Genomic DNA, 23,489 nt, shown 5'->3' with positions numbered 1-23,489 from the left:
AGACGCCGACTGTATTTCCAGATCTGGGAGACATTATGTATGTCAAAGTTTTCGCTGTGGTCCAAATAGCTCAAGAGCAGCCTTTGTATGGAATACAAAGCTGTGTTGCCACACTAATACTGAAGTCACTGAATATTTATGACTTCATAGCAACACATCTGCAGTATTTGTGGGAGTGTTTCTAACAGAAAGGGGGTTTTCCCCAGAGAATCAGCCCATTAAAATAGAATTTTAATTAGCCTAAAGCTGTATGTGGGATACAAACTTGTAAGATTCTGTCATTATTTTAAAATCCCAACATTGTCTTTTTGGCTTATTTTTATTTGTAACATTTCTTGTCACAATAATTTGTTGAAATTGGAATAATAATATGACTCTTAAGACTTTTAAGTCTGAACATCAAATCCCCTCCCCTCTTCCAAATTTGGGTGTCACATTAATGTGTAGTTAAGGAGCAACATTTATTTATGAGTATCTAAGTAGTTTTTTGTTTTTCCTAACAGGTTTAAGTGCGAGCATCTCTTGGTACATGCAAAGCAAAGATTCAACGCTACCGAGAGCTTGAGGGGAGGCTGCAATGAGCAATTTGGGTTCCCAAAGATGTCTGTGAATAATGCACCGTTAAGAGGTTAGTACAGATGAAGATCTCTGTGGAGGCAGTTCTGGCCAACAGCACATTCACTGGCTTTTTAAGAAGGCTTGTGCAAAGCTCTAATAACCAGGGTGGGGAGAGTCTCTTTAACCTCCTACTTAGCTGAAAGGCAAAATATTCTCTCCTACCCTCTGCAGGTTGGATGAGAGCTTTTTCTTTCCCCTTTTTTTGTGTATGAAATAGGGCAAGTTGTCTTGCATACTCCTCTGGCGTCACACGCTCACTTAGATTTTTGCAGTATATATCACTGTGGGAATGCAAAGCATTAGACCCATTAACCATATTCGTTCCTTTACTTTTGCTGTGTAAACACAGTAGAGATTCTTCTGGTTTTGGTCTGGATATCACCTTAGGCAACTTACTTATTTAACAAAACACAATTTCCTTGTAAATCTGATTCTTGTAATCACTTTAATGCATTAGTAGATCATTAGTACTGATTTACATAGTTTGACTTTAGAAATTAGCTTTACTTTGAGTACAATTATTTAAACTAGTAATGCAGTACAAGTATTATTCCTAGGAAAGATAAATTTATATACAAAGTTTATACAAAGATGTCTCAACAAAAAGTAAATACTAAATTTTATGTATTGTAACTTCATAATCTTCATAACTTTTCATTATCTTCCTCTCTTGTTCATAAAATCTACTTTTAAACAACTACCAAGCATTACAGAAAAATTGAAATGAGTTTAAAAATCATTAACCAAAGCACACAATGTATCTTTTGTATAAATCCTCAGCTGTCACCTTGAAAAATAATTAAAAAAAAATGGCAAAGAAAAAAATGTAAAATTCAGTGCAGAATTTACAAGAAGTCTTATTAATTTGCTTTAGTGATACTGGATTTCTTCCAGACTTGGCCCAGGTGAGAGGTTCCCAGCCAGCAGAAGTGCAGCGCGGAGCACGCAGCCAGGCCCAGCACGGAGCCCTGTGGGACGCCCAGCAGAGGAACCAGCCGCCGAAGCATCGCGCTGTAAGAAAGAATGAAAAATTCCTGGTCACGTTTGTTTAGAATAAAATCAAACACTGCGTTAGAGAATCAAGACCACGGTCTACTTCAGATCCACCAGCTGGATCTTGGCTCCGTTATTCTTCTCCCCTCTCACATCAGGGAAGTGCGATGATCTACAGGTAGGCATAAGCAACAGAGCTAAAAAATCTGCACTGCAGTTGGAGGCTCGACTGTTTGGAGAGCCAGAATGTATGAAATAGAAATGTAGGTTTTGAATGGTTTATCTGCAATTTTTTGTAATAATCAAAAATCTCCCTGTGATTAGTCAGTTTTTTTACAAGAAAGGTCCAGCCCTCCTAAGAGATATAGACTGTATTGTCGTGTACACCACTTAATGTAGTTCAGCACTTTTAGAAAGAATTATGAAGTCTTAAAAAAAATTAAAGACAAGACTTCCTTGTGTTGAGTTTGTACTGAAAGCATAAAATTCAGACATGTAATTAGTTTCTCAGAGGACTTTAAAATTTCACCTCAATGCATGTTTTCCAGTGCATGTGGGTAATGAACGTTCCCTAACTCTGTTATTTTACTGTTAATATGACCTCCTTGAAAGTGGTGTAAAAGAGAAAAGAATGAAACCCAATCCCCAAACCACCAAGTTTTTTTTAATCTTGCCAGGGCCATTCTACTACTTTAGAGGCACACGTGCTCCAACTGTACAGAAAAACTCTGCTTTTCAAATAATAGTATATTTAGTACTATGGTATTATAAGGCCTCTAAACCCATCTGAAAGAGAGCTATGGAGAGGCCATACTTTGCAGAGGAGGAGAAGCCTGGAGTTTGATGTGGATAATTCACAATCAGAACTGATTGAATGTGCTGGATAAATTGTATTTTGCAAGTTCTCCCACAGAACAATTTTCTGGAAGTGACAGAGATCGCCTGTTCTGATCCCCGGGGTAATTCCCGCTCCCCCATTGCATGATTCATTGCACTTTAGTGATCTGCAATTTCTAAGCACCTCTGCTATTACCAAGTTTTTCATAATAGCTTTTTCCAGCTTCAGAGTTTTTAACATTCAAAGCTTTTTTACCCATTTAGTGTAGGTGACTCCAGCTCCACACAAGGAAACAGCTCTCTCAGGAAAGCCCATGTAGGAGTTGAGCTGCCTCTTGGAGGAGGAGTGATAATTTTTCATTTTCAGGTCACGCCATAAAAATAATTTTTTGGATCTTACAAGCTCTTTGGAGGCGGAGGGGCCTGAACAAGTGTTTTAGAGGACAAGCAGCAGCAGAGGAGGTACCTGTTGTTTTATGGTGGGGGCACTGTATTCCAGAGAGCAGGAGGGCAGCTGGCTCCAGAAATGAGACACGGAAACACAGCTCTCGCAAGGAGCAGCTGCCCTCTCCTTTACATCAGAGAAGGGTGGCAGAAGAGACCTCACTGAAGATTATTCATTTTCAGTGCCGCAAAAATAGCACGACAACAGTATAACATCTCATTCCTCCCACTTGGAAAAGTTGGAGAGGCAAATTGAATCCAAGTAACTTAGCTAAGAAAGCCTTTAAAATTGCATTTTCTTCAGGAATAAATGATATCATTTTGTTACTGTGAACAAATATTATTTAATCACTTTTATAACTCTAATAATGGAAAATTACAAATACTACTCATATATAAAATGGTAAACTTGAATTTTGAAAGTTTCAGGTCCTAAACTCATGTGAAGGAAAGGAAACGGAAGAAAATCTGACTGTTGAGCCCTGACTGTTCTTGCAGAAATCAACGAGGCGTGCCTCCTTCATTGTCAGAGGAATTAGGAAAAGAAGTATTTTTCCAGGTAATTTTTTCACTATACCCTCTTCTCAGAATGAATCCAAGGTAATTCATTAAGTCTACAACCTCAGATGGTGACCTAAGTTCAGTTCCTGGTAAGTTTGTTCTCCACACAGATGTTGAAAATGGAACCTATTTAAGAAAAAAAAAAACTACAACAAAAAAAGCCACCCCCAAACCCCAATCAAAGCCGTAAACCAAATTTACTCTTACCTCCTAGCAGGAAGCCTCATGATCAAGTTTCATTGAAAGGTAGACATACTGCTTAAAAACTGCTATGAGATATGCATGGAAGCACACAGGTAGCAAATAGTAATTAAAACCCCCAACTATTAAAGACCTCATTAGATGCCCAAACCAAGCAAATTCTGCTGTTTGGAGAGAGTATCACCACCTCTGAGCTTTCCAGCACTGAAATGACCATTGGTCTGCTGGTTAATCAGCATTGCTGGACACATCCTAACCTCTATGCCTTTCAACTTAATTTTAATATTCAATGTGTTTGATACTGCATGTGAGATTGGTTTGTAGGACTACACTCTCATACAGCTTTTAATTGCATAAGCTTAATTAATTGCAATAACTAATGGGAACTCTCTTCAATAGCATCCCTGAGTCAGGTAAGTGTCTAACTGCCTGCAAATCTGCCCTGCAGTAACAAGAATAGATTGACACCTGACAAAAAAGAAGTTCTAGCATCAACCACAATATATGATGATGAAGGTTTAGCTTGGGAAATCAGACCTCTGAGATGCACTTCCATTCTTGTGTCACACAGATGCACTCTGACGGAAAGTTACTTCCACAAGTGTTAGTTTCCATGACAAATAATGTCTGTGTGTGCATGCGTTCATATTCGTGCTCTTACCTCTGCTAATTAGGCATCTGTTCCTTGTCTGTTGGGTTCCTAGTTGGAGAAAAGAAATAGATGCAATTAATAAATAGTCATACATATCAATGATAAATAAGGCCAGTGCAGAATGTCTTTCAAGGGTGAATAATGCACAAAATACATACCTAGGATGAGTCACTTTTTATGTGTTTTAATTCAAATGTGAGTACAGCACATGTCCCTGGGAGCAGGGGAGCAAGAGACATCCATAAAAACAGGCAGGTGTTGTGTGGGAGAAGGACACGAGGTAGATTTTGTACAAATCTTACTTCTAACAGCATGGCTGGTTTTTACTGGTGGCAATTAGGAGAGGCTGAAGGGTACAGGGATATCCAGTTGTCTTGGTGAATGCCTCAGTCAACAGTTTGAGTATAGCCTTGTCTCAGGAAGACCTGATTTGGTGACAAATGGGCCAGAGACTGATTTTTGTTATTTTCTAGATTTTTTTAAATTTAAGCATCATATGAAGCTACAAAATACTTAAGAAACTGGAAATAAGCCAGGGTAAAGATGTAGCTTTGCAAGTCCAATGGACACTATTGTAAACTACAAACAAGTAAGTATTTTCAAGACTAGAGGTCCTGATTGAAATGCATACTGCTCAAGCCATGAAGGAAAAAAATTAAAGAATTTTTTTTATGACTTCCTCCTTCAGGATCCCAAGTTATTTCAGTTTTGCTCACTGGGTACTGGGTTGTAGAGTTCCCACAGATCTAAACCTCAAAATTGGGGTCTTTGTTCATCTTCTTATCAGAGACAATGGAAATGGGTTAGTGTGCTCAAAATTAAGTGCTGCTTTTTTACTTTTCAGGGAACTCTGCTTAGACACTCCCAGCAAACTGGAGTGGCATCAACTGATGAATAAGCAATCTGTTAGCAACTTGGACTGAAAACAAGGTGCAGATGAGGGGTGAGGAATGGAGCCAGACATTTAGGATAGAGAAGGTAATCAATAACCTGCCATTGTGTGAAAGGTGCATAGTGCTCTTTTGAGTGTTTTTTGGATGAAGCCGAGGAAGAGATTTGGTCTTTGGCAGCTGGTTAAGAAAACTTAATTAATTCAGACCTGCATTACTGTCATAGGCATCTACAGAACTGGAAATCAAAATCCAGAAGAAGAAATTCTGTGAAGGATGCCTTTACTGCAGTGGATGACCTGGCTGTTTCCAGTGCCTTTCAGGAGGGGGTCAGTATTAAACAGGCTAGAGCAACAGAGAGCAAAGTTGACATTCTTGGATATGAACGCCACTGTCACTGTAAGTACCTGCTGACTGTAACAGCTAAGAAATAAATGGTTTCAGTTCATTTGCCCATGGAAAAAGCTTTTGACCTTTCCACAGCGGGCCACCTACCTTGCCAAGGATCCCAAGACTGGAACTGAATTGGTCATTTGCTCCACGAGTATATTTGTCATTGGAGGACAGGTAAGCATGTGACATGTTTCTCAAGACCTACCTTCATTTAAAACTATTATGTAAGTTGCTGGTATTGAAATAATAATAATAAAAAATTCAAGCTTAACATTTGCTTAAGGCAATACTGTTCTTCTGAAGTCCATCTGTGTTACAGTTTGTCTTCTGCAGCCTCTATCTTGCTCATTACCTAGCAAGGAAGCAGTGACACCTACTACTCAGTTCTTGCTGCTATGCCAAGAGCAGAGAGAAGAGAGCATGTCATTCCTGGTTTTGATAAGGAATTTTACACTATCCAGCTGTATCCCTAAAGACCAAGCTGAAGGTTCTACAGAGATTAGCTATGAGGGGATATCTAACTACAAGCAATTCAAACCCTCTTATGTAGTTTCTGCAATCTCGCACTTATTTTTAGATGCTGGATGACTAAATCTGTGGGATGTGGCACATAAGGTGCCATCATGTAACTGCAATAGAAGGCAGATTTTGAAACCTCATTTTCAGAAACAGCTAAATGAGATTCACATAGGTAATTCAAATAGCCAAAGATGTAGAGAGGCATCATAGGTTTTTCAAAAATTCCTATGTATGTCCTATGTATGGACATGGAATACATGTGAAAGCTGTATGTTTTTTAAGACTTTAAAGGAAATTTGTTTGATCATCCTTACATAATTGTTGTCTAAGCTGCTCTCATTCACTCTGCTAGTGGACATGCACAAACCCACGGCTCTCAAGCCTTCTCTTATGCTTAAGGGTGTAGGCAAGGAACCAGTTACCACAGAGTAAGCTGAGGACTAACCATATTTCTATGCTCAAGGCTCGTGGGACCCCACAGCAGCAGCACGCCTCCACCTTAGTGTGAGAGCAGCCCACACCTGCCTCTCTGTGGGTGTGTTCTGCCTCTCCTCATCTAGTAATGCCTCCCAGAGGAGACCTAAGGCTGAGGACTTGAAATGCTGAGACATACCTCATCAGCTCAACCGGTCCAGTTCTGTTGCTCTCACCATTCTTCCCTGTCTCCTACTCTGTAGTACTTCACGGTTGGCAAGGCAGCTTTCCAAATAGCATAGGAGCCCCACTTACAGATAAAGCTTCCCATAGGCAATAGGTTACTACCCGTTCAGTACTTCTGTGGTGGCAGGAAAGACGCCAAGGAAAACTTTAAATACCTTAAAAAAAATCTGTGCCACTCACATTTCAAAATGGAGCTTTTGTCCCCAAGTCATTAATGTATTTCCATGAAATTTTATCTAAGGTATTTTTTGTTGTTCTATTGGCTAACACCTTAATTCCCTTCTTGGAAAAAAGATAAGATATTATCAATGTTTATAGGCAAGACCGTATATTTATATTATATAGTAATGAAATAAATCGTTGTCTGTGCCTGTACTTTCTGCAAATGAACATTCCACATGCTTAGTTCTTATTTAGTTGTTCTTAAAATAGGTTTTTGTAGATATTTCACTCCAAGACTGACAGAAATTTTTGCTTGGTGGTTGGTTTTTCTTTTTTTTTGGTGTTACTCAGTCCTATATTAAACTGTTGCAAAATAAGACAAACTTTGAGATAGCATCAAATGTTATAATGGAAGACTGAACCGAGTGCCACTATCATTAATAACTTTCATTACGGTGGAAGCAAGATCAAACTTACCAAGAAACGAAAAATTATGTTCCATACTAATTTATGGGAGATATTGTCTTTTCTCATTAAAATATAATCAAATTCCTTTTCTAGCAGGCTTCTGATGTGATCTTAAATCCTCAATCAAGTCCTCAAAAACTGTCTATGAAAAAGACTATCCAAATCCTGATTTCAAATATGGAATCTGAGAGGGAGGCCTATGTTTTTAAAGGTACAGATGGAGAGTCTGTGTACAGATGTAAAAAACAGAATTCATTAAACAAATCTGAGAAGTGCTAACATCCATACGTACCGCTTTGTTATATGGCGTGTGGAACAAAACATCTCTGAACTGGATGCTGTCTGGTCTGCCTTCCTTAGGAACTACAAAAGAGAAAAGAATGGGATTGTCATTTTTGTTTCAGGCAACTTATGTCTGGACTGAGGTAGTGGTCTTCTAAGATCCTTCTTTACTCTTGCTATCAATAGGGCAAGCTCCAGCTGTAAAGGCAGTTCCATCTTGAAGAAGTTCTTATTTTCTAGAATTTAAATCTTTGATAATTAAGTGCACTGTTGGACAAGTCAAGGGCCTCCATAATGATTCTTGTCATTTTATTTCTGCAGTGCAAAGCTGCATCTCAGGCTGTAAGACAGTGTAACAGAGAGTGGAAAGGTCAGGATCAGAAGAGAACACAGTGATCATTATCTGAGTTACTGGATAATTTCACAAAATTTACAGTTCTGGTGTTGATACTACATTTCTACTTTTACGATTCACTAACGGGCAGCTACAGAGGCAGGACCGACATCAACTTTAAAGAGAACCCTACAAATACTTCCCAAGAATCGCCCCCACGAGCTTTGCCTTGCCTATAGAAAACAGACCATAGGAACAAATGCAGTGATCCCAGGCTCTGAGCACCTTGTGCAGGCGCTTATAGGGACTGAGCCTGTTGACTGCTCAGGATGCTGCACCCCTACCCACCACGGAGGACAATAAACAGTCTGGACTGAACTCGGCCACCAGGGCAGCAAGAATTTCCCTCAATGACAGCATCTCACAAGCCCATGTAACTACAACACTGTCTAACAGAGTAACAAAAGCAGTACTGTAGATTATTCTTCTCTCTTGCAGTAAGGAAATAATACATTTAGGTGACAGTTTTAAATACTGATATACAAATGGGACTAAGTCCAGTGTGAAAAAATAAATACTAAATTTCCCTTCCAAGAACACGTATGTACTAATGTCTATAGAAAACACAGACCTAAAGTCAATACCATCTAATACAAACTTTTCATAACAACAAGAGAAAATCATTTGCAGGAAATGCAGGTGATTTATACTGCTGCAGATGACATTCAATCACAAAGAGAACAAAGCATCTTAAATGACTGACGGTACAGCTTTTATTAATGACTCACAACACTAAGATGCTGTAGCAGTGGAAAATTCATCAAGAATTTGCAAGTGCAAATTGATAGCTGATTTACAAATAAAATATTGAAGCCATCAAGTAAATTGTTCTAAAGAAATGATCTACCCTAATTGTGATGAAGCAGTAGGAAATGGGCTACAGAAGAGCAGAGCCACAAAGACGTGGTAAATTTTCTGCCCCATTAACTCTCAGTGAGCTCATCTTTGGGATGAAATCTCGACCCTGCTGAAGGCCCGATTACACTAAAATAACTGAAGTGTGGTCAGATACAGAAAAAGCTCATTACAAATTCAATGCCCCATCCAAAAATCTGGTTATGCTTTGGATCAGACCTGTGCAATAAATACACTTACAGTTCAAGGCTACAGTGTTCTGAGAGGTAAAGAAAGTGCAACTTACTATTCTGATTTTCCTTTTCCAGTCTGTTTCCGATATTGGTGTCTCTGAAGTGGTACACTTTTTCCTTCAAGTAAAAAACAAGCATAAAACCAGCATCAGAAAAATCAGTTATAGAAATTTACTGTAGAAATAATAACTATAAGAAGTTGGAGTCTTTAGCATTCTGAACACCAAGTTTTTCCCTCTCCAGAAAAATAATTTTAAAAGACTGAAAAAAGTCTCTGATGGCAGGGGGGTTGGAACAACATGATTTTTCAGGTCCCTTCCAGTGCAAACCATTCTATGATTCTAAAAGTAGATGCTAATTTTAGCATTTAGACCTAAGAGCCTTGTGGATTTTTTCATATCAGTAAGTTATATCAATTCCACCGTTAGATTACAGAGGTGTGGGAGTTTATTTTTCTCCTTTTGACAAGTGCTTTTTCCTCAAAAGTCCCAGTGAAGACTTCTCTAAGGTACAAAGCCAAAGCCAAGTCAGACACGCAACGCAAGGTATAAACCACCGCTAGAAAGCAGCTTTTTCCCTGAAGCAGTGAAAACAGGCCAAGTAAATCCTCCTCGGAATACAGGTTTATGACTTAGGGCTGCTATCTTTGTGCAGATTAGATATCACCTTCCTCCACAAGTAATTCCCCTGACTGACAGACCAATACCAGCAATTCCCATCTGAGCGCTTGGCCACGGACAGATTGGGAAGGGGCACCCACCATACTGGGGTGCTGCTGCCGACCAGCCCGGGAACGGGGCTCCTAAACCCTTCTAAGGCCCTTGCACTTCTGCTGCAAAGCCTTCCACTGTGATGGCAAAGCTCATGCTATTTCTTCAATAAATGGAAATACAAGCACTTAACCTCTCCTTGCTGGCAGCATCCAATAGCTCTGCCACACTGTAGAGCAGCAGACTAGCTTTGGGTTTCCTCTTTCTGCCTAAATGCACTTAAAGGACAACAAGAAAATATTTTTAATGCACGACCTCATATAAGATGAGGGCAGAACCTCTCCCTCCAGCTGTCTTGTTAAAAGAAATTAACAAACCTCCTCACCCTGCCTTTCTCCTTGGCCTCTACCTTGGATGCAGTTCTTTCAGCAACTCAGTGTGTGGGCTTGTTTTGTGCACCTCAATTTACTCCATACATTGAATATAAAGGAGCTGAAGAGCAGTGCTGACAATTGGGAATTTCACTGAGTAGATTCAACACTGTCAGAACAGCATAAAGCCTGATGTAAGTCAATATATATTAACAATGTACACTTGAAATAGTTAGGTTCCTGTTAGCCGACACTATTCAATAGCTCAGTCAGTTTGTTCAGCTACAGAAGGTTTGTGATTTCATAAAAGATGCACAGACCTAAGCATCACCAAGCAGTTTAGAACAAAAGTCTTAAAAGATGAACATATTTAACTCAGGATTTTAATCAAATGCAACAGCACCTGAAGTTAGGCAAAATAAATTCAGGGAGCTTCTCAAGTCATCAGACAACAGCGGAAATAGGTATCTAGAAGATTCTGAACCATAAGCAGCAAGTTCCTTGGGAGCTGATGGGCCTATAAATCACTCCTCTTATTTTTGACCTCACATGTAGGAGCCAAAATACAAGTTTGTTTTTTCGGAACTTCTGATCAAGATTCCCTGTCAAGAAACATAAATTTCAGACTCGTACCTGTTGAGTGGGCTGTAGTCTCTGTTTTTCATTCTGCCACTGTTTAAATCTGTCAAGAGCGTCATCCACAGAAATCACCCCCTTTTTCACCTGTTCCTGCAGGTAGATGAGTTCTTCCTGTTGAGCACGGCTGTTGTGTTTCACAGCACCATCACTCACTGCGTCAGGGTGGCCTCTGTGTGCTGCGACAAAAAGTAGAAAGATAAAGGTAGAAAATACTATTAACCCACTTAATTCCTTTCTCTTTATGACACAAGCACTTTTTTCAACAAAGGTGTGTAAGCAGTGATTTCATAATCTGACATCAATAAAATGAAACTGTCTTTAGGGTGGCTCCTCCCGCGCCCCTTCACAGAATCACAGAATTGTGGTGGTTGGAAGGGACCTCAGAGATCATCGAGTCCAACCACAAAAAAAAAAAAAAAAAAAAAAAAAAAAAAAAAAAACAAAACAAAAAAAACAAAAACAAAACAAAACAAAACAAAAAAAACCAAACAAACCACCACACCACCTAAACACACAACAACAACCAAACCAAAAATCCATCACCCACCCACTCAGCAGCCCACGACAAACCAATAATCTTGGGCACTAGAGCATGCCCTGAAGAACCATGTCTACACGTTTCTTAAATACCTCCAGGGATGGTGACTCCACCACGTCCCTGGGCAGCCCATTCCAATGCCTGACAACCCTTTCAGTAAAGAAATGTTTCCTAATATCTAACCTGAATTTCCCCTGGCATAATTTGAAGCCATTGCCCCTTGTCCTATCATCTGTAACTTGGGAGAAGAGACCGACCCCCGTCTCTCTACAGCTTCCTTTCAGGTACTTGTACAGAGCGATAAGGTCGCCCCTCAGTCTCCTCTTCCCCAGACTGAACAACCCCAGCTCCCTCAGCCTCTCCTCGTAAGACTTGTGCTCCAGACCCCTCACCAGCTTCTGTTTGCTTTTGTTTGTTTGTGTTTTTTTTTCTTTTGTTTTTTCAAAGCTAGAAATGTAAGAGATCAATGAGGATTCTACCATTACTCTTTGGCAGGAGAGCAGCATCTTAAACATTTCATTCATTGCTATTGCCCTGATCCATGGATTCTCCGTTAGTGTCAGATCAAGTAAGAATTTCCTTCTAGCACTGAAGGTACAGTACTGACATTTCAAGGAAATCGTTGCTGTGTTAAGACAACAAGTACCCACAGTGCCTTTCTTCTCCTTCCATCTCCAACTTCACACATTATGTTTCTCAAAAGCTGGGGCTGAAATTTGGTTCAGAAAGCATTTTGAAATTTCACATGATTTCCTTCCCCCAAATTATTCAATACAGTGCAGTGACATGAAGACATTGCAGCCGAGTCCTCCCAGGGATGACGGTTCAGGTGCAGAACCGAAGGGGAACGAGAGGGAGACGTGTCATCAGGCTCTCAGCTTGGACCAGGGAGGTGTAGCACCGCGTGTCTCCAGGACACTGACACTGAAATGGCTGATTTTCAAACACACGAGCAGCCCAGCGTGAGGCTGCTGCAGAAGTGCCATAAAGCACCTGTTTCACTGCACAGAGAACACAGCCAGGATAAAAGTTTAAACCCTAACTACGATTTGGGTCAGTTTTTCTGCTGTGTTACGCAACAGTATCTTTATTTTAAGAGAGGAAGGACTGTGCAAAGAGAAATATACCAGGGAAGTGAAAAATCAGCTACTGTGGCTTCTCCCACTCCCTCCTTTTGGTCATACGAGCACATATTAGGCATCAAATTCTACTCTTTTGCATCTCAGCTAAATGTTTATATTTTGATGGAGTAATGACCCTAATGCCTTGCATCTGATGAGATGCTTTGGAGATCAGATCGGTTTAGGTAAAACTGCATTCGTCACATCAGCAAAAGAGAGTGTATGTATTTCCTCAGACCCATAAATACTACTCTTTTGTGTCAGAGACTCATAGAACAGTTTGGGTTGGAGAAGACCTTTAAAGGTCATCTAGTCCAACCTCCCTTGCAATGAGCAGGGACATCTTCAACTAGATCAGGTTGCTCAGAGTCCCAACCAACATGACCTGGAATGTTTCAAGGGATGGAGCATCTACCCCATCTCTGGGCAACCTGGGCCAGTGTTTCACCAGCCTCATTGTAAAAAACCTTCTTCCTTAGAGCTAGTCTAAATCTGCCCACTTACTCGTCCTGTCCCTACAAGCACTGCCAAAAAATTTGTCCCCATCTTTCCTGTAGCCCCCTTTATGTACTGAAAGGCCACAGTAAGGTCTCCCCAGAGCCTTCTCTTCTCCAGGCTGAACAACCCCAGCTCTGTCCTTTCTTTTTCTTGGGTTTAATCACAATGGGGGAAGGAAACAGAAAAGCGTAAAGTAACTCTGAGTCTACAAATCTTTCCCAGAAGGCTGTAACTTTTATTTTTCTTTAATCTGATCTCTGAATGCTGCAATGCCATTAAGGATATAAATCACATGTGGGAACATAGATGCTAAATCAGTCAAAATCAAGTCACAGCAAATCTCTACTAGTTCTATTGAAAAGCATCAAGGCAGTTAAAGACCTAAATTAAATTCCTTACCGAGCTTCCTGGCATCGCAGTACGTCCTGTCGTGGTCGCTGGGCACTCGAGTGGCCTTTTGCTGAAACACTACAACAAAAATAAGAATATGAGGAAGTTAGTGAAAAACGGCAATAAAAGAACATCACGTTCTGAACGAAAGGAGGCGGCTCATGAAAGCAGGCTGGAATAAATTGCTTGTTCTAGCCTAGGAGTACTCAACTCACTTGTCAGTCTAATGCTAATTACTTGAAAAATTGTTCAGTTGCACAGAATGGGAGGATTACTGATATTACAGATACCATGACAAGAAGCTTTGAAGAAAATAAAATAGATGTATCACATTAACATATTGTTTAGAAAAAACAACTAGATCTCTGTGTCCCTCACATAGTACAGACACCTACTGCAGCCTGTTTCTTATTTTATGGGGAAAGCTAAGGCAGAAAACCCCAGCAGTACTAGGTGAGAATAATGACAATGCTTCAGAAAGAATACCTGTATATTTTTGTCTGCTTTAGTCAAGTTTTAGGAACAGCAACGCATCATCACTTACTCCATTAGCGCAGCCCATCACCCCCATTCCTGTAAGATGCCCAGAGTAGGGCCAATCTGGATCCATCCCAAAATGCTGCACTCAAACTTCTGTTGGCAGCACGTGGAAAACCCAGCAGGTGGGAACGGCTCATAGCCAACGTGCCAACGGAGCAAATATTTGCTTGGGGACCAAGCTTCTGGCTCCTGCTGCCCAGGGAGACCCAGTGGACCTTGGTTTGCTCCTTGTCTGCCCGCCCAGGCTGCCTTGTACAATGAGTCCACTTCTCTCAGGGAAGCTGGAAAAAGGGATGATCAAGGGTGCTGTGACATCTCAACTGCTACATGCAGCGCTGAGAAAGGAGCAGTTCCTAAGTGCAGAATAAAGTCTTTACGCTAAGTCCCGAGTAGGCTTGTGTGGAAGGTGATGGTGAATGAAAACAGCTGGGGACTTGATGTTCCTTAAAATGTCCTCAGGCTAAATGGAGAACACTAAAAGAGTAAAAGAACTCTACAGGCAGCACACTCTGCCGATGTTATGTCCCTAACTTCAGCCTAACGCTGACAGATTTTAACTGTTGCCATACTCTTCTCTGGAATTCTCAAAGAATCCCGCTAAATACAGTTGCAGTGTTCTCTTCTGTACTTGAAATAATATTCTCTTTTTAAAGAAGAAGTTAAAGTAGCCAGAACACAGAGGTAATGCAGGCAGCCTGAATTTCACTGCATGAGGAGGAAAAGGGATAAACTCAACCACGTCCCTGATTGGAAAGCACTTTAATTGATGGGCTTTACAATTTCTGCTGAGTTTTGCAATGTTGGAGTAATCAGAAATGGAATTACTCTTCCAGTTCAAAGTAGAATTGTTAAAACCGCTTTACACGCCGCATCTTGCTGAAATTATTTTAGTTGGCAGCAAGTGTTCAGTGTGGGTGAGGTCAAGGAAAACAAATTCCTGTTTCTGGAATGCCCGGAAAGACGTACGCACACACCGCGGTACGGCTGCCACAGGCTTAGGGACGACTCCAGCAATTTACTCTTTCATTCCCACATTCCAATTACTTACCAACTGCTTGACTACACTAGTGCAATGAAACAAACAGGTAATCTTGCACAGGGATATATTCTGTTATTTCTTATGGAAGATAAAGTGGATATTCCTTCAGTAAAGCCATATTAATATAGCAATTTTTTAAAGGGTCAGAATACCACAGTCCTTCAACTGTGGAAGAATATATATTTTTATATTTTCACAGCCTCTCTGCCATAAATAATCCCATTTAAAAGTTGCAGTACTTCTATTTTGCTTTTTTACTTAATGTACACCCTTCAATAACATCTGTATGATCAGAAGGACAGTTCTTTTGAGCTTTTAATCACATTGTGACTGGCTAAAGTACCCACAGATGCTTGTAATCAAAATCTACAAATCATAGTCCTGACCTGCTATTTGCTATATAACTTTTATAATTTTTGTCTACGATTTATCTCCTCTCTCAGTTTCTTAGAATTAAAGGAGGCAGAGAGAACTACTAAGTAATTCCACTTAATTCTCTCTCATCTCTTCAGTTGCTACAGGACACAGATGAAGTTCTTTGCATGCCCTAAATACATTTTTATGTCTTAGGTAGTAAGATTGCTTTTTAGGAATATAATGGAACCTCAGTATTTCTCCAGAAAAGCCAACTCAGAGAGTAAGAAAGTACCGCAGTATTTTCTAGTAGGACAAGAAGCCAGAAAACAACATTTCAAAAATGTGACAAACCACAAATTTTGTGGCAAATATGCAGAACTCTGGGAAAATCCCTAACAGAAGGCTGGGAAAGTGAGTGGGATCCAAGGAGCTCTGAATTGCCTTTTTTATCTCTTTTCTATCAGACTAGCTACAGATGTTGTTTCAGGCTGTCTGCACATGCAGGTAAATAACCTTATAAGACTTAAAACGTGATTAATATTGTTTTCACCACAAATAGAAGGGCTAGAAACATTTGAAATCTAAGTTTCTTGTGTATAATTCTGTACCAAGAAGAACATGTTTTAGTCAAGAAACTGTGATGAATATAAAGGGTCTAGAAAGAGAATGGAATTTTTTACAATAGCTGCAGGTTGACAAAAAGAACAGGCATTTGATTTTTCAGAATTAATTGAGGTTCTAACACAAAGCTGTGACGGTGAGGATTCACAGATGCACTACCACATTTTAAAAATTGCTTAGCGATAGACCAGTAAGAAGTGATACAATTAGAACCACAGGCAATCAAAGGGCAGAAAGCATTACATTATGAGAGAGGACAACTCATATCAGTTAAGAGACAATGACCAACCAAGATACAGTTTCTAATTTACATTTTACTTTGCCCATCTAAACTATGGGGGATGTTGCCTAATGTGTTGTATTAGCAACATTATCTCTATAAATCAAACAGCAGTGTGCCACTGTACACTTGTCCTAGTTTTGGCTGGAATAATTTTCCTCCTAGAAGCTGCCCTGGTTTGGATTGAGTGTGAGAACACTGCTGATAACGCACACCGCTTTAGTTGTTGCTAAGTGATGTTTACGTTAGTCAAGGACTTTTTCAGGTTCCCAAAGCAGCTGAGAGGGAGTCCAGACAGGACAAGCTGACCAAAGGAATACTCCACACCATCCACATCATGCTCAGTGTATCAGTGGGGATCAGCTGAGACAGGACAAGCTGGCCAAAGGAATACTCCACACCACCCACATCACGCTCAGTGTATCAGTGGGGATCAGCTGGGGTGCAGGAGAAATCCGCTACGGCTGCTCGGGACCGGCTGGGCAACTCATCCTCGGGTGGTGAGCAATTGTATTGCATCACTTTTTGGGGTATATTCTTGTACCATAATTATTATTTTCTTTTTCATTACTGTTCTATTTAACTGCCTATATCACAACCCATAAATTGTTTTGTTGGTTGGGTTTTTTCTCCTCCCTCTCCTCCCTACCCTACTGGAGGTGGGGACTGGTCGGGGGAGTGACCAAGTGAGCGTGGTCATTCCGCTGGGCTCAAACCACAACCACTAATGATTCCATTAAAGCTACACCCAGGAATACCACTTCTTCTCTGGAAGAAGACGTGAGCTACTCATACTAACCTACTTACTCAACAAACACAAAGGAGAAAAGACACAGCAAAAATAAAAAATAATTAAAAAAAAATAATCAATAAACATCACTAATTTGAATTCAGTTCGCTTAGAGAAATTCAAGATGCATTTTTCATCAGGTCCATTGAGCTGATGTTCCAAACAAAATTACCTATCACCGTGACCATTTTATTTAGGAAACATTCAAAATTAAAATCCAGGGGAACAAAAATCTTTATAGAAACACAAGGCTAAGTGATAATGCAAATTAATTAATACACTAGGGTTGCACTTATTAACACATCTCAACTCAGTTGCAAATTACAGCGAGTTTGTAAGCTTCCTCCTTGGTCTTAGTAGGTTTTTGCTTCATTCATTTTAGAATTGCCACACAATTAACTCACGATTAACGGAGGACTGGAGAAGGAGGGGTGAACTGCTAGTTGGGACAAGTTGCGGGGAGAGGCTCCTATCTTTGCCCACTCCATTTTTTCCCCATTATTTAAACATTTTAACATTTAAGCTGTGTGTGCATAGTACCCAGGCAAATAAAACTTGCGAGTTCTTTTTCTGGTAGGGATTAGACTGTAAATTAGATGTAGCACAGCAAGGGATGACAAATACACAGAGAATACTAAGGAAGGAATATAGTAGAATGATGCTTATTATTCAGGAGATGAGAACTCTGCAGATGTTTGTTCACATCTTTTTAGGTCTCATTTTCCTTTTGTCTTTTTGTTTGCTAATGCACATCAGCATGAGGAATAGACAGAGGTCACCAACACAATGCTAACCCATACGTTTTGGAAGGATGATTGAGGGCCACTCCCAAAATTTATACAAAATATCTCCCATATTTAAGATTTAAACAAAAAATTCTAGTGATTCATAACATGAAATCAACTAGGGAAATGGGACTCTGTAAACAGTATGGCCTTTTCTATTTTTCCAAGGCAACGTAGCTAAGCCCAGAACAAAAGCTGCATGGCTCTGGTCTGGTTAGGTCCGAGCCTTGTGGAGAAGGGATGGCTGGGCTGTGCAAGGTGACAAAGGCTCAAGTCCCAGAAGCTGTCCTGTCATGGCACCACAGGTGTCTGAATGCACTTACACTGTCAGAAGGCAAAGGGAAAAAAAGACTGTCCAGTTTTGACTGCACTGGTGTGAGAAAACCAGTGACCAAATCTAAACTGGCAGAGAAGTTCTGATCTGTCCTAAATGCGCTGCCTGACACTCAAGGCATTTCTGAACACACAACAGTCCTTTCATCAGAATAAAGCCTCGGTGATGCCAAATGCAGTGGCAGAAATACCAACTGGCCCCACTGCTCTGTTAATTCAGTGGCCCAGTGCACGCTGCCCCAGCTTTTCAGCTCCAGCATCGCGTCCTCTCATCACAGCTTCTCCAGGCTGTTGTCAGCCCCTGCCTTCCACAGCCACATAATTAGTCAGCCCAGATTGAAAACACCCAGTTTTCTCAGATCAAAAGTAAAACGACTTTAGAAAGAATGGCAGTGTAATGACAATGTGAAAACATTAATCCAAAAATAAACACACGCTCACCAGCAATTCTCTTCCCAATTTGCAGTGAGGTTCTGAGTCTGTCAGACACGAGCTGGAATCTGTTCGAATCCCAGCAGCCTGGGTGGGGAAGGGACCTCAGGAGACTACGCAGAGGTGACTCCCCTACGCTGAGGCAAGATAATACAAGTAATACCACAAACCCTTCTTACAGCCAGTGAGAAGAGCAGGTAAGGGTGGGTAGTGGGAGATGCCATTCAGAAGGCGGTGCCCATGCACTTGCCCTGCCATACACAACGAAGAGAGCTCTCCCACTGTGGCTTTCTTGACAGAAATTTAAGTGGATTATGGAAATTGGGAGGACTTTAGGGACATACGCAAGAATATGTGCTCCAGCATGTAAAACCTGAGCACGCCGCTGCAGTCCCATTTTAATTCAGCAGAGAAAAGCAAAAAGGTGAAGACTCTGTATCTGCCTTTTTTTCCCCCCAGAAATATGCTCTCTAGAACAGTTTGCTTTCCAACCAGGCAGCATCCTATAAATATTTTCTCTCTGTGCACCTTATTCAGTACATGTTTCAATCTACCAGAGTTAAGACAGCAAAAAAATCTGATTGAATGAACACAGTGGGTGAGGGCAGCATACCATTTCCCAACCAGGTCTGTGGAAACAGCCTAAGTGCTCTAAGAGAGCTGAACAGCGGTTCCTAGTATTTTATTCATGGAAAAACACCCTTAAGTTGGGGATACATAATGAAATTCATCTGCAGTGCAGTACTTTATACTCACTGTAGGAGAGGAAAAAATCCCTCTGTGGGACATAAATGTTTTGAATGGGCTCTGAGGCTTCACTTTGGAAACCCCTGCTTTAGAGCATTTAAACAACCCGCATCATAAGAATTACTAAGTCAGGAGTGATCAGTGTAGTTCCCAGCAATCAGCCTGGTAAGTTTTCAAGACACTAACAGTTCTGTTTTGGATTTTGGTTTTTTCATTTCATTTGGGTTGATGTTGTCTGTTCTGTACACGAGATGTTCTGCCTCCTGCTTTTTCTGCATACCCTGTGATTTTGATGAGCAAGGAGAATGCTATTTTCTTCTGGGATAGTAACTGGGAAACATATTTTTCCACTCCTAACCCTGATGTGAAGTCCCACAGACAGCTACCTTGAAACAGCAGAGTGTTTCCAGCGCACAGAGGGGAAGGGTGTTCCTTCAGGGCTTTGTGAGATGTTTGGGAAGGAGCAAAGGCTACAGCGTATTTTTCTTTATGCTGCTGTAGGAGAGGTGTCCTTGCTGCAGAGAACCCCTCTTGTACTGCTGGTCTCTGGTAAAGCATAAATGATCAAACCAGGCCAGTAATGTAATTCCTAAGCCCGGAGGCAGTCCTGGTGGGTCAGACTTCAGACATGGTAGGGAAGCATCACAGAAACTCATGCACCTGTCCTAGGAATGCACAGGGGACTTCAGTTTCCAGCTCAATCAAAGCTGGTATCAATAGGGAACATTAAAATTGCACCCTAAACTGAAAACACAACACCCTCATACATTTATTTAACAGTTGTTTTGGCAGCACACAATTGAAAAAACACTGAAATAACCTACAAAGGAATACTAAGCACTTGAGGAATGGGAAGGGAGCACACTAGGAGTGCACACCATCTGGACAACAAGCTATTTGGCACCAATTTGCAGCTCCATGGGTTGATGAGCCTTTCACACAGAAGGCAGAATTCTTGCAGTGGTCGAAATTAAAGAGCAAACGTACTCTCTGTTTGTTAAAAATGTAGTACGTTGAGCAGTGTGCCATACGGTAGTTTGCATGTTCATTAAAATTTGAAAATAGAATAATTGAAACTGAGTAAAAGTGATTTCAACACTTACATTTTACATCTTTCAGCTCACTCCTGTTTCCCAGAATTCATTTGTCTGCAAATTCAGGTCAGATGCTCAAACTGTAAATTGTGATGGTTTGGTTATGACAACTTGCATCACCGAGTGTCTACCGCCTAGGTTTTGAAGTGTAGGTCCTGCTCTGAAAGAGATTCTAAAAAGGGGCTTGTGAAGTCCCATGTTTGCTTTCTAGAGATCAGCAGTTCCTCTATCCTTCTCTGCAGAGCACCAAGTAATAATCTACATGGAGCAGGCTTTCTGCTTAGTGTTAACTTCAGCTTCCATGGATTTGAAAGCTACTTATTACAAAGAGGGCTATTTGCTCACTTTCTCTGTTGCTATTCTCATAGAAACACCACTACTTTTGCTTAAAGGAGAAGATTCTCTTCCGTAACTTCATGGACCTCACCTGTGGTGGAAGCCCTCATGAGAATTCAGCCACTCAATTTGTCCTGACGGATACAAAAGAACTAAATTAAAAAGGAGGCACCAGTGTGCAATCTGAGGCAAAAGGCATTTCTGCTATGCAATGCTTACGCTTTTTTTTGCCAATAAACGAGCCACCTCTGCAGGTACATAAAGGGCAAAAAGAAATTGGCCTCTTGCATCTCTGCCTGGCACGATCCCAACAGCCCCTGCAATCCCTGGAGCGTGAAGGCTGCTCCTCCCAGAAACTCCCAGAGTACTTGGGGATGCTGTTTGGGAGAGCGTGCAGCCTCACCACAGCCCTCCTCTGCGCAGCACGCTCCCTTCTCTAATCCCATTTTTCATGGCTCTGAAGATCAATCAGAACTGTGCAGTGAAGACGACCCGTTTCTTGCAGGAATATTATATAATTTGTTTTAGCAGTTAAAAGGTATTTAGCAAATGGCAAGCGAATACAGAGGAGGGAAGAACGCCTCAGTTAATTAACTAAAAATTGCTCTGCAGAACAGGACTTACCTCTCCAACAAAGCCCCAGCATAACCCCAGACAAGTCACGTAGGGCAGCAGGGGAGCTCGTCACTCCCTGACATTAGGGTGTGAGTAGACACACTAACGATTTAATTTAAAGTTCTGAGTGCTCAAAGTGGCCACTGAAAGCAATGGAATCTCTGTTTTGAATGAGTAAAATAATACATAATTATTCAATCCCAAAATGGCATCTTAGTTACTTCATATTGGGCACCCAAAAACTCAACCGATACAGGAAAAATCAAAGGATTTATCACAGGGAGGGTCTGAATCAACACACTGGACCTAGGGCAGGCACGAGTTATACTTTAAACAAAAACAGGAATGAAAAACACTGAAGAGTTTTGCAAATTATGCTCATCCAAAATATCTGGGATAAATATCAGCACAGGGCTGTGTGCTTAAGGACTGTGTTGAAACATTTGTGGCAGGGAGAAAGAAGTAAAACTACCTCAATTCTAACTTTTTGATTATTTGACTTTGCAACTTCTGCACTGCTCTTTTTAACATAATATATGAAAACAAAACCCCAAACTATCACCAATTTATTTGAGGGATGAAAAATGTGTATATGCACTAGCCAGAGTAATTTTATTTTACACTGATTAGATTAAATTATAAAGCAATGGCTGCAAACACATGCAGATTTTAATGATGTACTGGAATGAGATTTTCTGGTTCTTACAGCCGAAACAATCTTTTTTTCCTATTATAAGCAGTTTTAATATAATAAACTGGAAACTGGGATATTGCTGGACTGGATGAAGAATTTTTTAACCACTGTGGAGAAGGACAAAAATTACCAATCCAAGTAGCAAGAAAAATCCTTCAGCTGAAGATATATCCCTTCTGACTAAAATGTCACTATCTACCAGGCTGGATGGGGCTTTGAGCAACCTGCCCTGGTGGGAGGTGTCCCTGCCCATGGCAGGGAGGTTGGAACTGGATGATCTTTAAGGTCCCTTCCAATCCAAACCATTCCATGATTCTATGATCTCAGGAATCCCTCCACAAAACAGGAGAGTGAGATACCCCAGGCCTGGAACTAGCAGGACAGCCAGGGGAAGCAGAGGCCTGAGTGGTCAACTGAAGTGTTCATGAAGCACTTCCACTTTTCTCATTTTTTATATAAGTAAATGAACTTGAGCCAGAGGCTGATTCCACAGATAAACAGGGAAATAATTTGTCTGCCACTACCTGCTTATAAAAGCAAAGCTAAAAACCTTGGGGGTGTTGTGCATAGAGAGATATATAGAGAGAGTATAAAAGAACCACAGTCCCATCAAAGCAGCTCCTCTGATAACCTCTTCCTTACTGACCGGTTAGGGTAGACAAAGCAGAAACACTCTACTGCAATAAAAGACAGTGAAAGCAATCTCCCAAATAATGCATCTTCACAGTAAGGGTTATCAAGTCACTGGCCTGTCTATGATGATGGAGGGCCAAGATTTGAGACACAGCTCTAGCCATTTCAGGACTTTTGCAGCTGTAACAGGCCCCTCTATACATCCCTTCTTGGAGTACACTGTAACTACTGTAATGATTCATCCTTATACCTCCTGAACATGCTGAAGAAAGAGCAAGTAAACGATGAACACATTATCCCACACATTGTGGCCCTCACCTGGAGTTACACAGCCTGGGGGAAGACAGCTAGCTAGGGAGAAGGAGGGCCAAGATTTGAGACACAGCTCTAGCAATCTCAGTAAAAGCAGCCATTTCAGGACTTTTGCAGCTGTAACAGGCCCCTCTATACATCCCTTCTTGGAGTACACTGTAACTACTGTAATGATTCATCCTTATACCTCCTGAACATGCTGAAGAAAGAGCAAGTAAACGATGAACACATTATCCCACACATTGTGGCCCTCACCTGGAGTTACACAGCCTGGGGGAAGACAGCTAGCTAGGGAGAATAAAATAAATCACTAACTGAAATAGGCACAGAAAGGGAGGTGTTCCTCTGCATTTGGTAGGATGATTTGGGCAGTATTAATCCTGTTTTAGTGCCAAACATGCCCCGGGCAGAGTAAGCCATTTGCTGTTCCTCTGTCCTTTCTCAGCCTGTTT

General features: G+C 40.9%; 1 protein-coding gene and 1 long non-coding RNA gene across 2 annotated transcripts in view; both read right to left on the bottom strand.

Moving 5' to 3' along the window:
• Positions 1 to 1,044: 1,044 nt before the first annotated feature.
• LOC106887223 lies at positions 1,045 to 4,355 on the bottom strand. Its single transcript, XR_001411828.1, has 2 exons — positions 4,316 to 4,355; positions 1,045 to 1,629 (listed from the first exon to the last, which is right to left on the bottom strand). It is a non-coding gene; the product is annotated as an uncharacterized LOC106887223 (long non-coding RNA).
• A 3,093-nt stretch (positions 4,356 to 7,448) lies between these two features.
• BANK1 (B-cell scaffold protein with ankyrin repeats 1) overlaps positions 7,449 to 23,489 on the bottom strand; it is a 153,710-nt gene continuing 137,669 nt past the window's right edge. The window contains exons 12-15 of the mRNA XM_014940406.1: positions 13,439 to 13,507; positions 10,877 to 11,058; positions 9,216 to 9,279; positions 7,449 to 7,761 (exon numbers count right to left, since the gene is read on the bottom strand). Coding sequence (XP_014795892.1) covers positions 7,604 to 7,761; positions 9,216 to 9,279; positions 10,877 to 11,058; positions 13,439 to 13,507 — 473 coding nt within the window. The 3' untranslated portion in view covers positions 7,449 to 7,603. The remainder of the gene's footprint in view (positions 7,762 to 9,215; positions 9,280 to 10,876; positions 11,059 to 13,438; positions 13,508 to 23,489) is intronic.

The sequence above is a fragment of the Calidris pugnax genome, unplaced genomic scaffold, assembly GCF_001431845.1.
Source record: "Calidris pugnax isolate Ruff unplaced genomic scaffold, ASM143184v1 scaffold34, whole genome shotgun sequence".
Classification (NCBI taxonomy): domain Eukaryota; kingdom Metazoa; phylum Chordata; class Aves; order Charadriiformes; family Scolopacidae; genus Calidris; species Calidris pugnax.
This window is presented reverse-complemented; position numbering and strand designations above follow the sequence as displayed.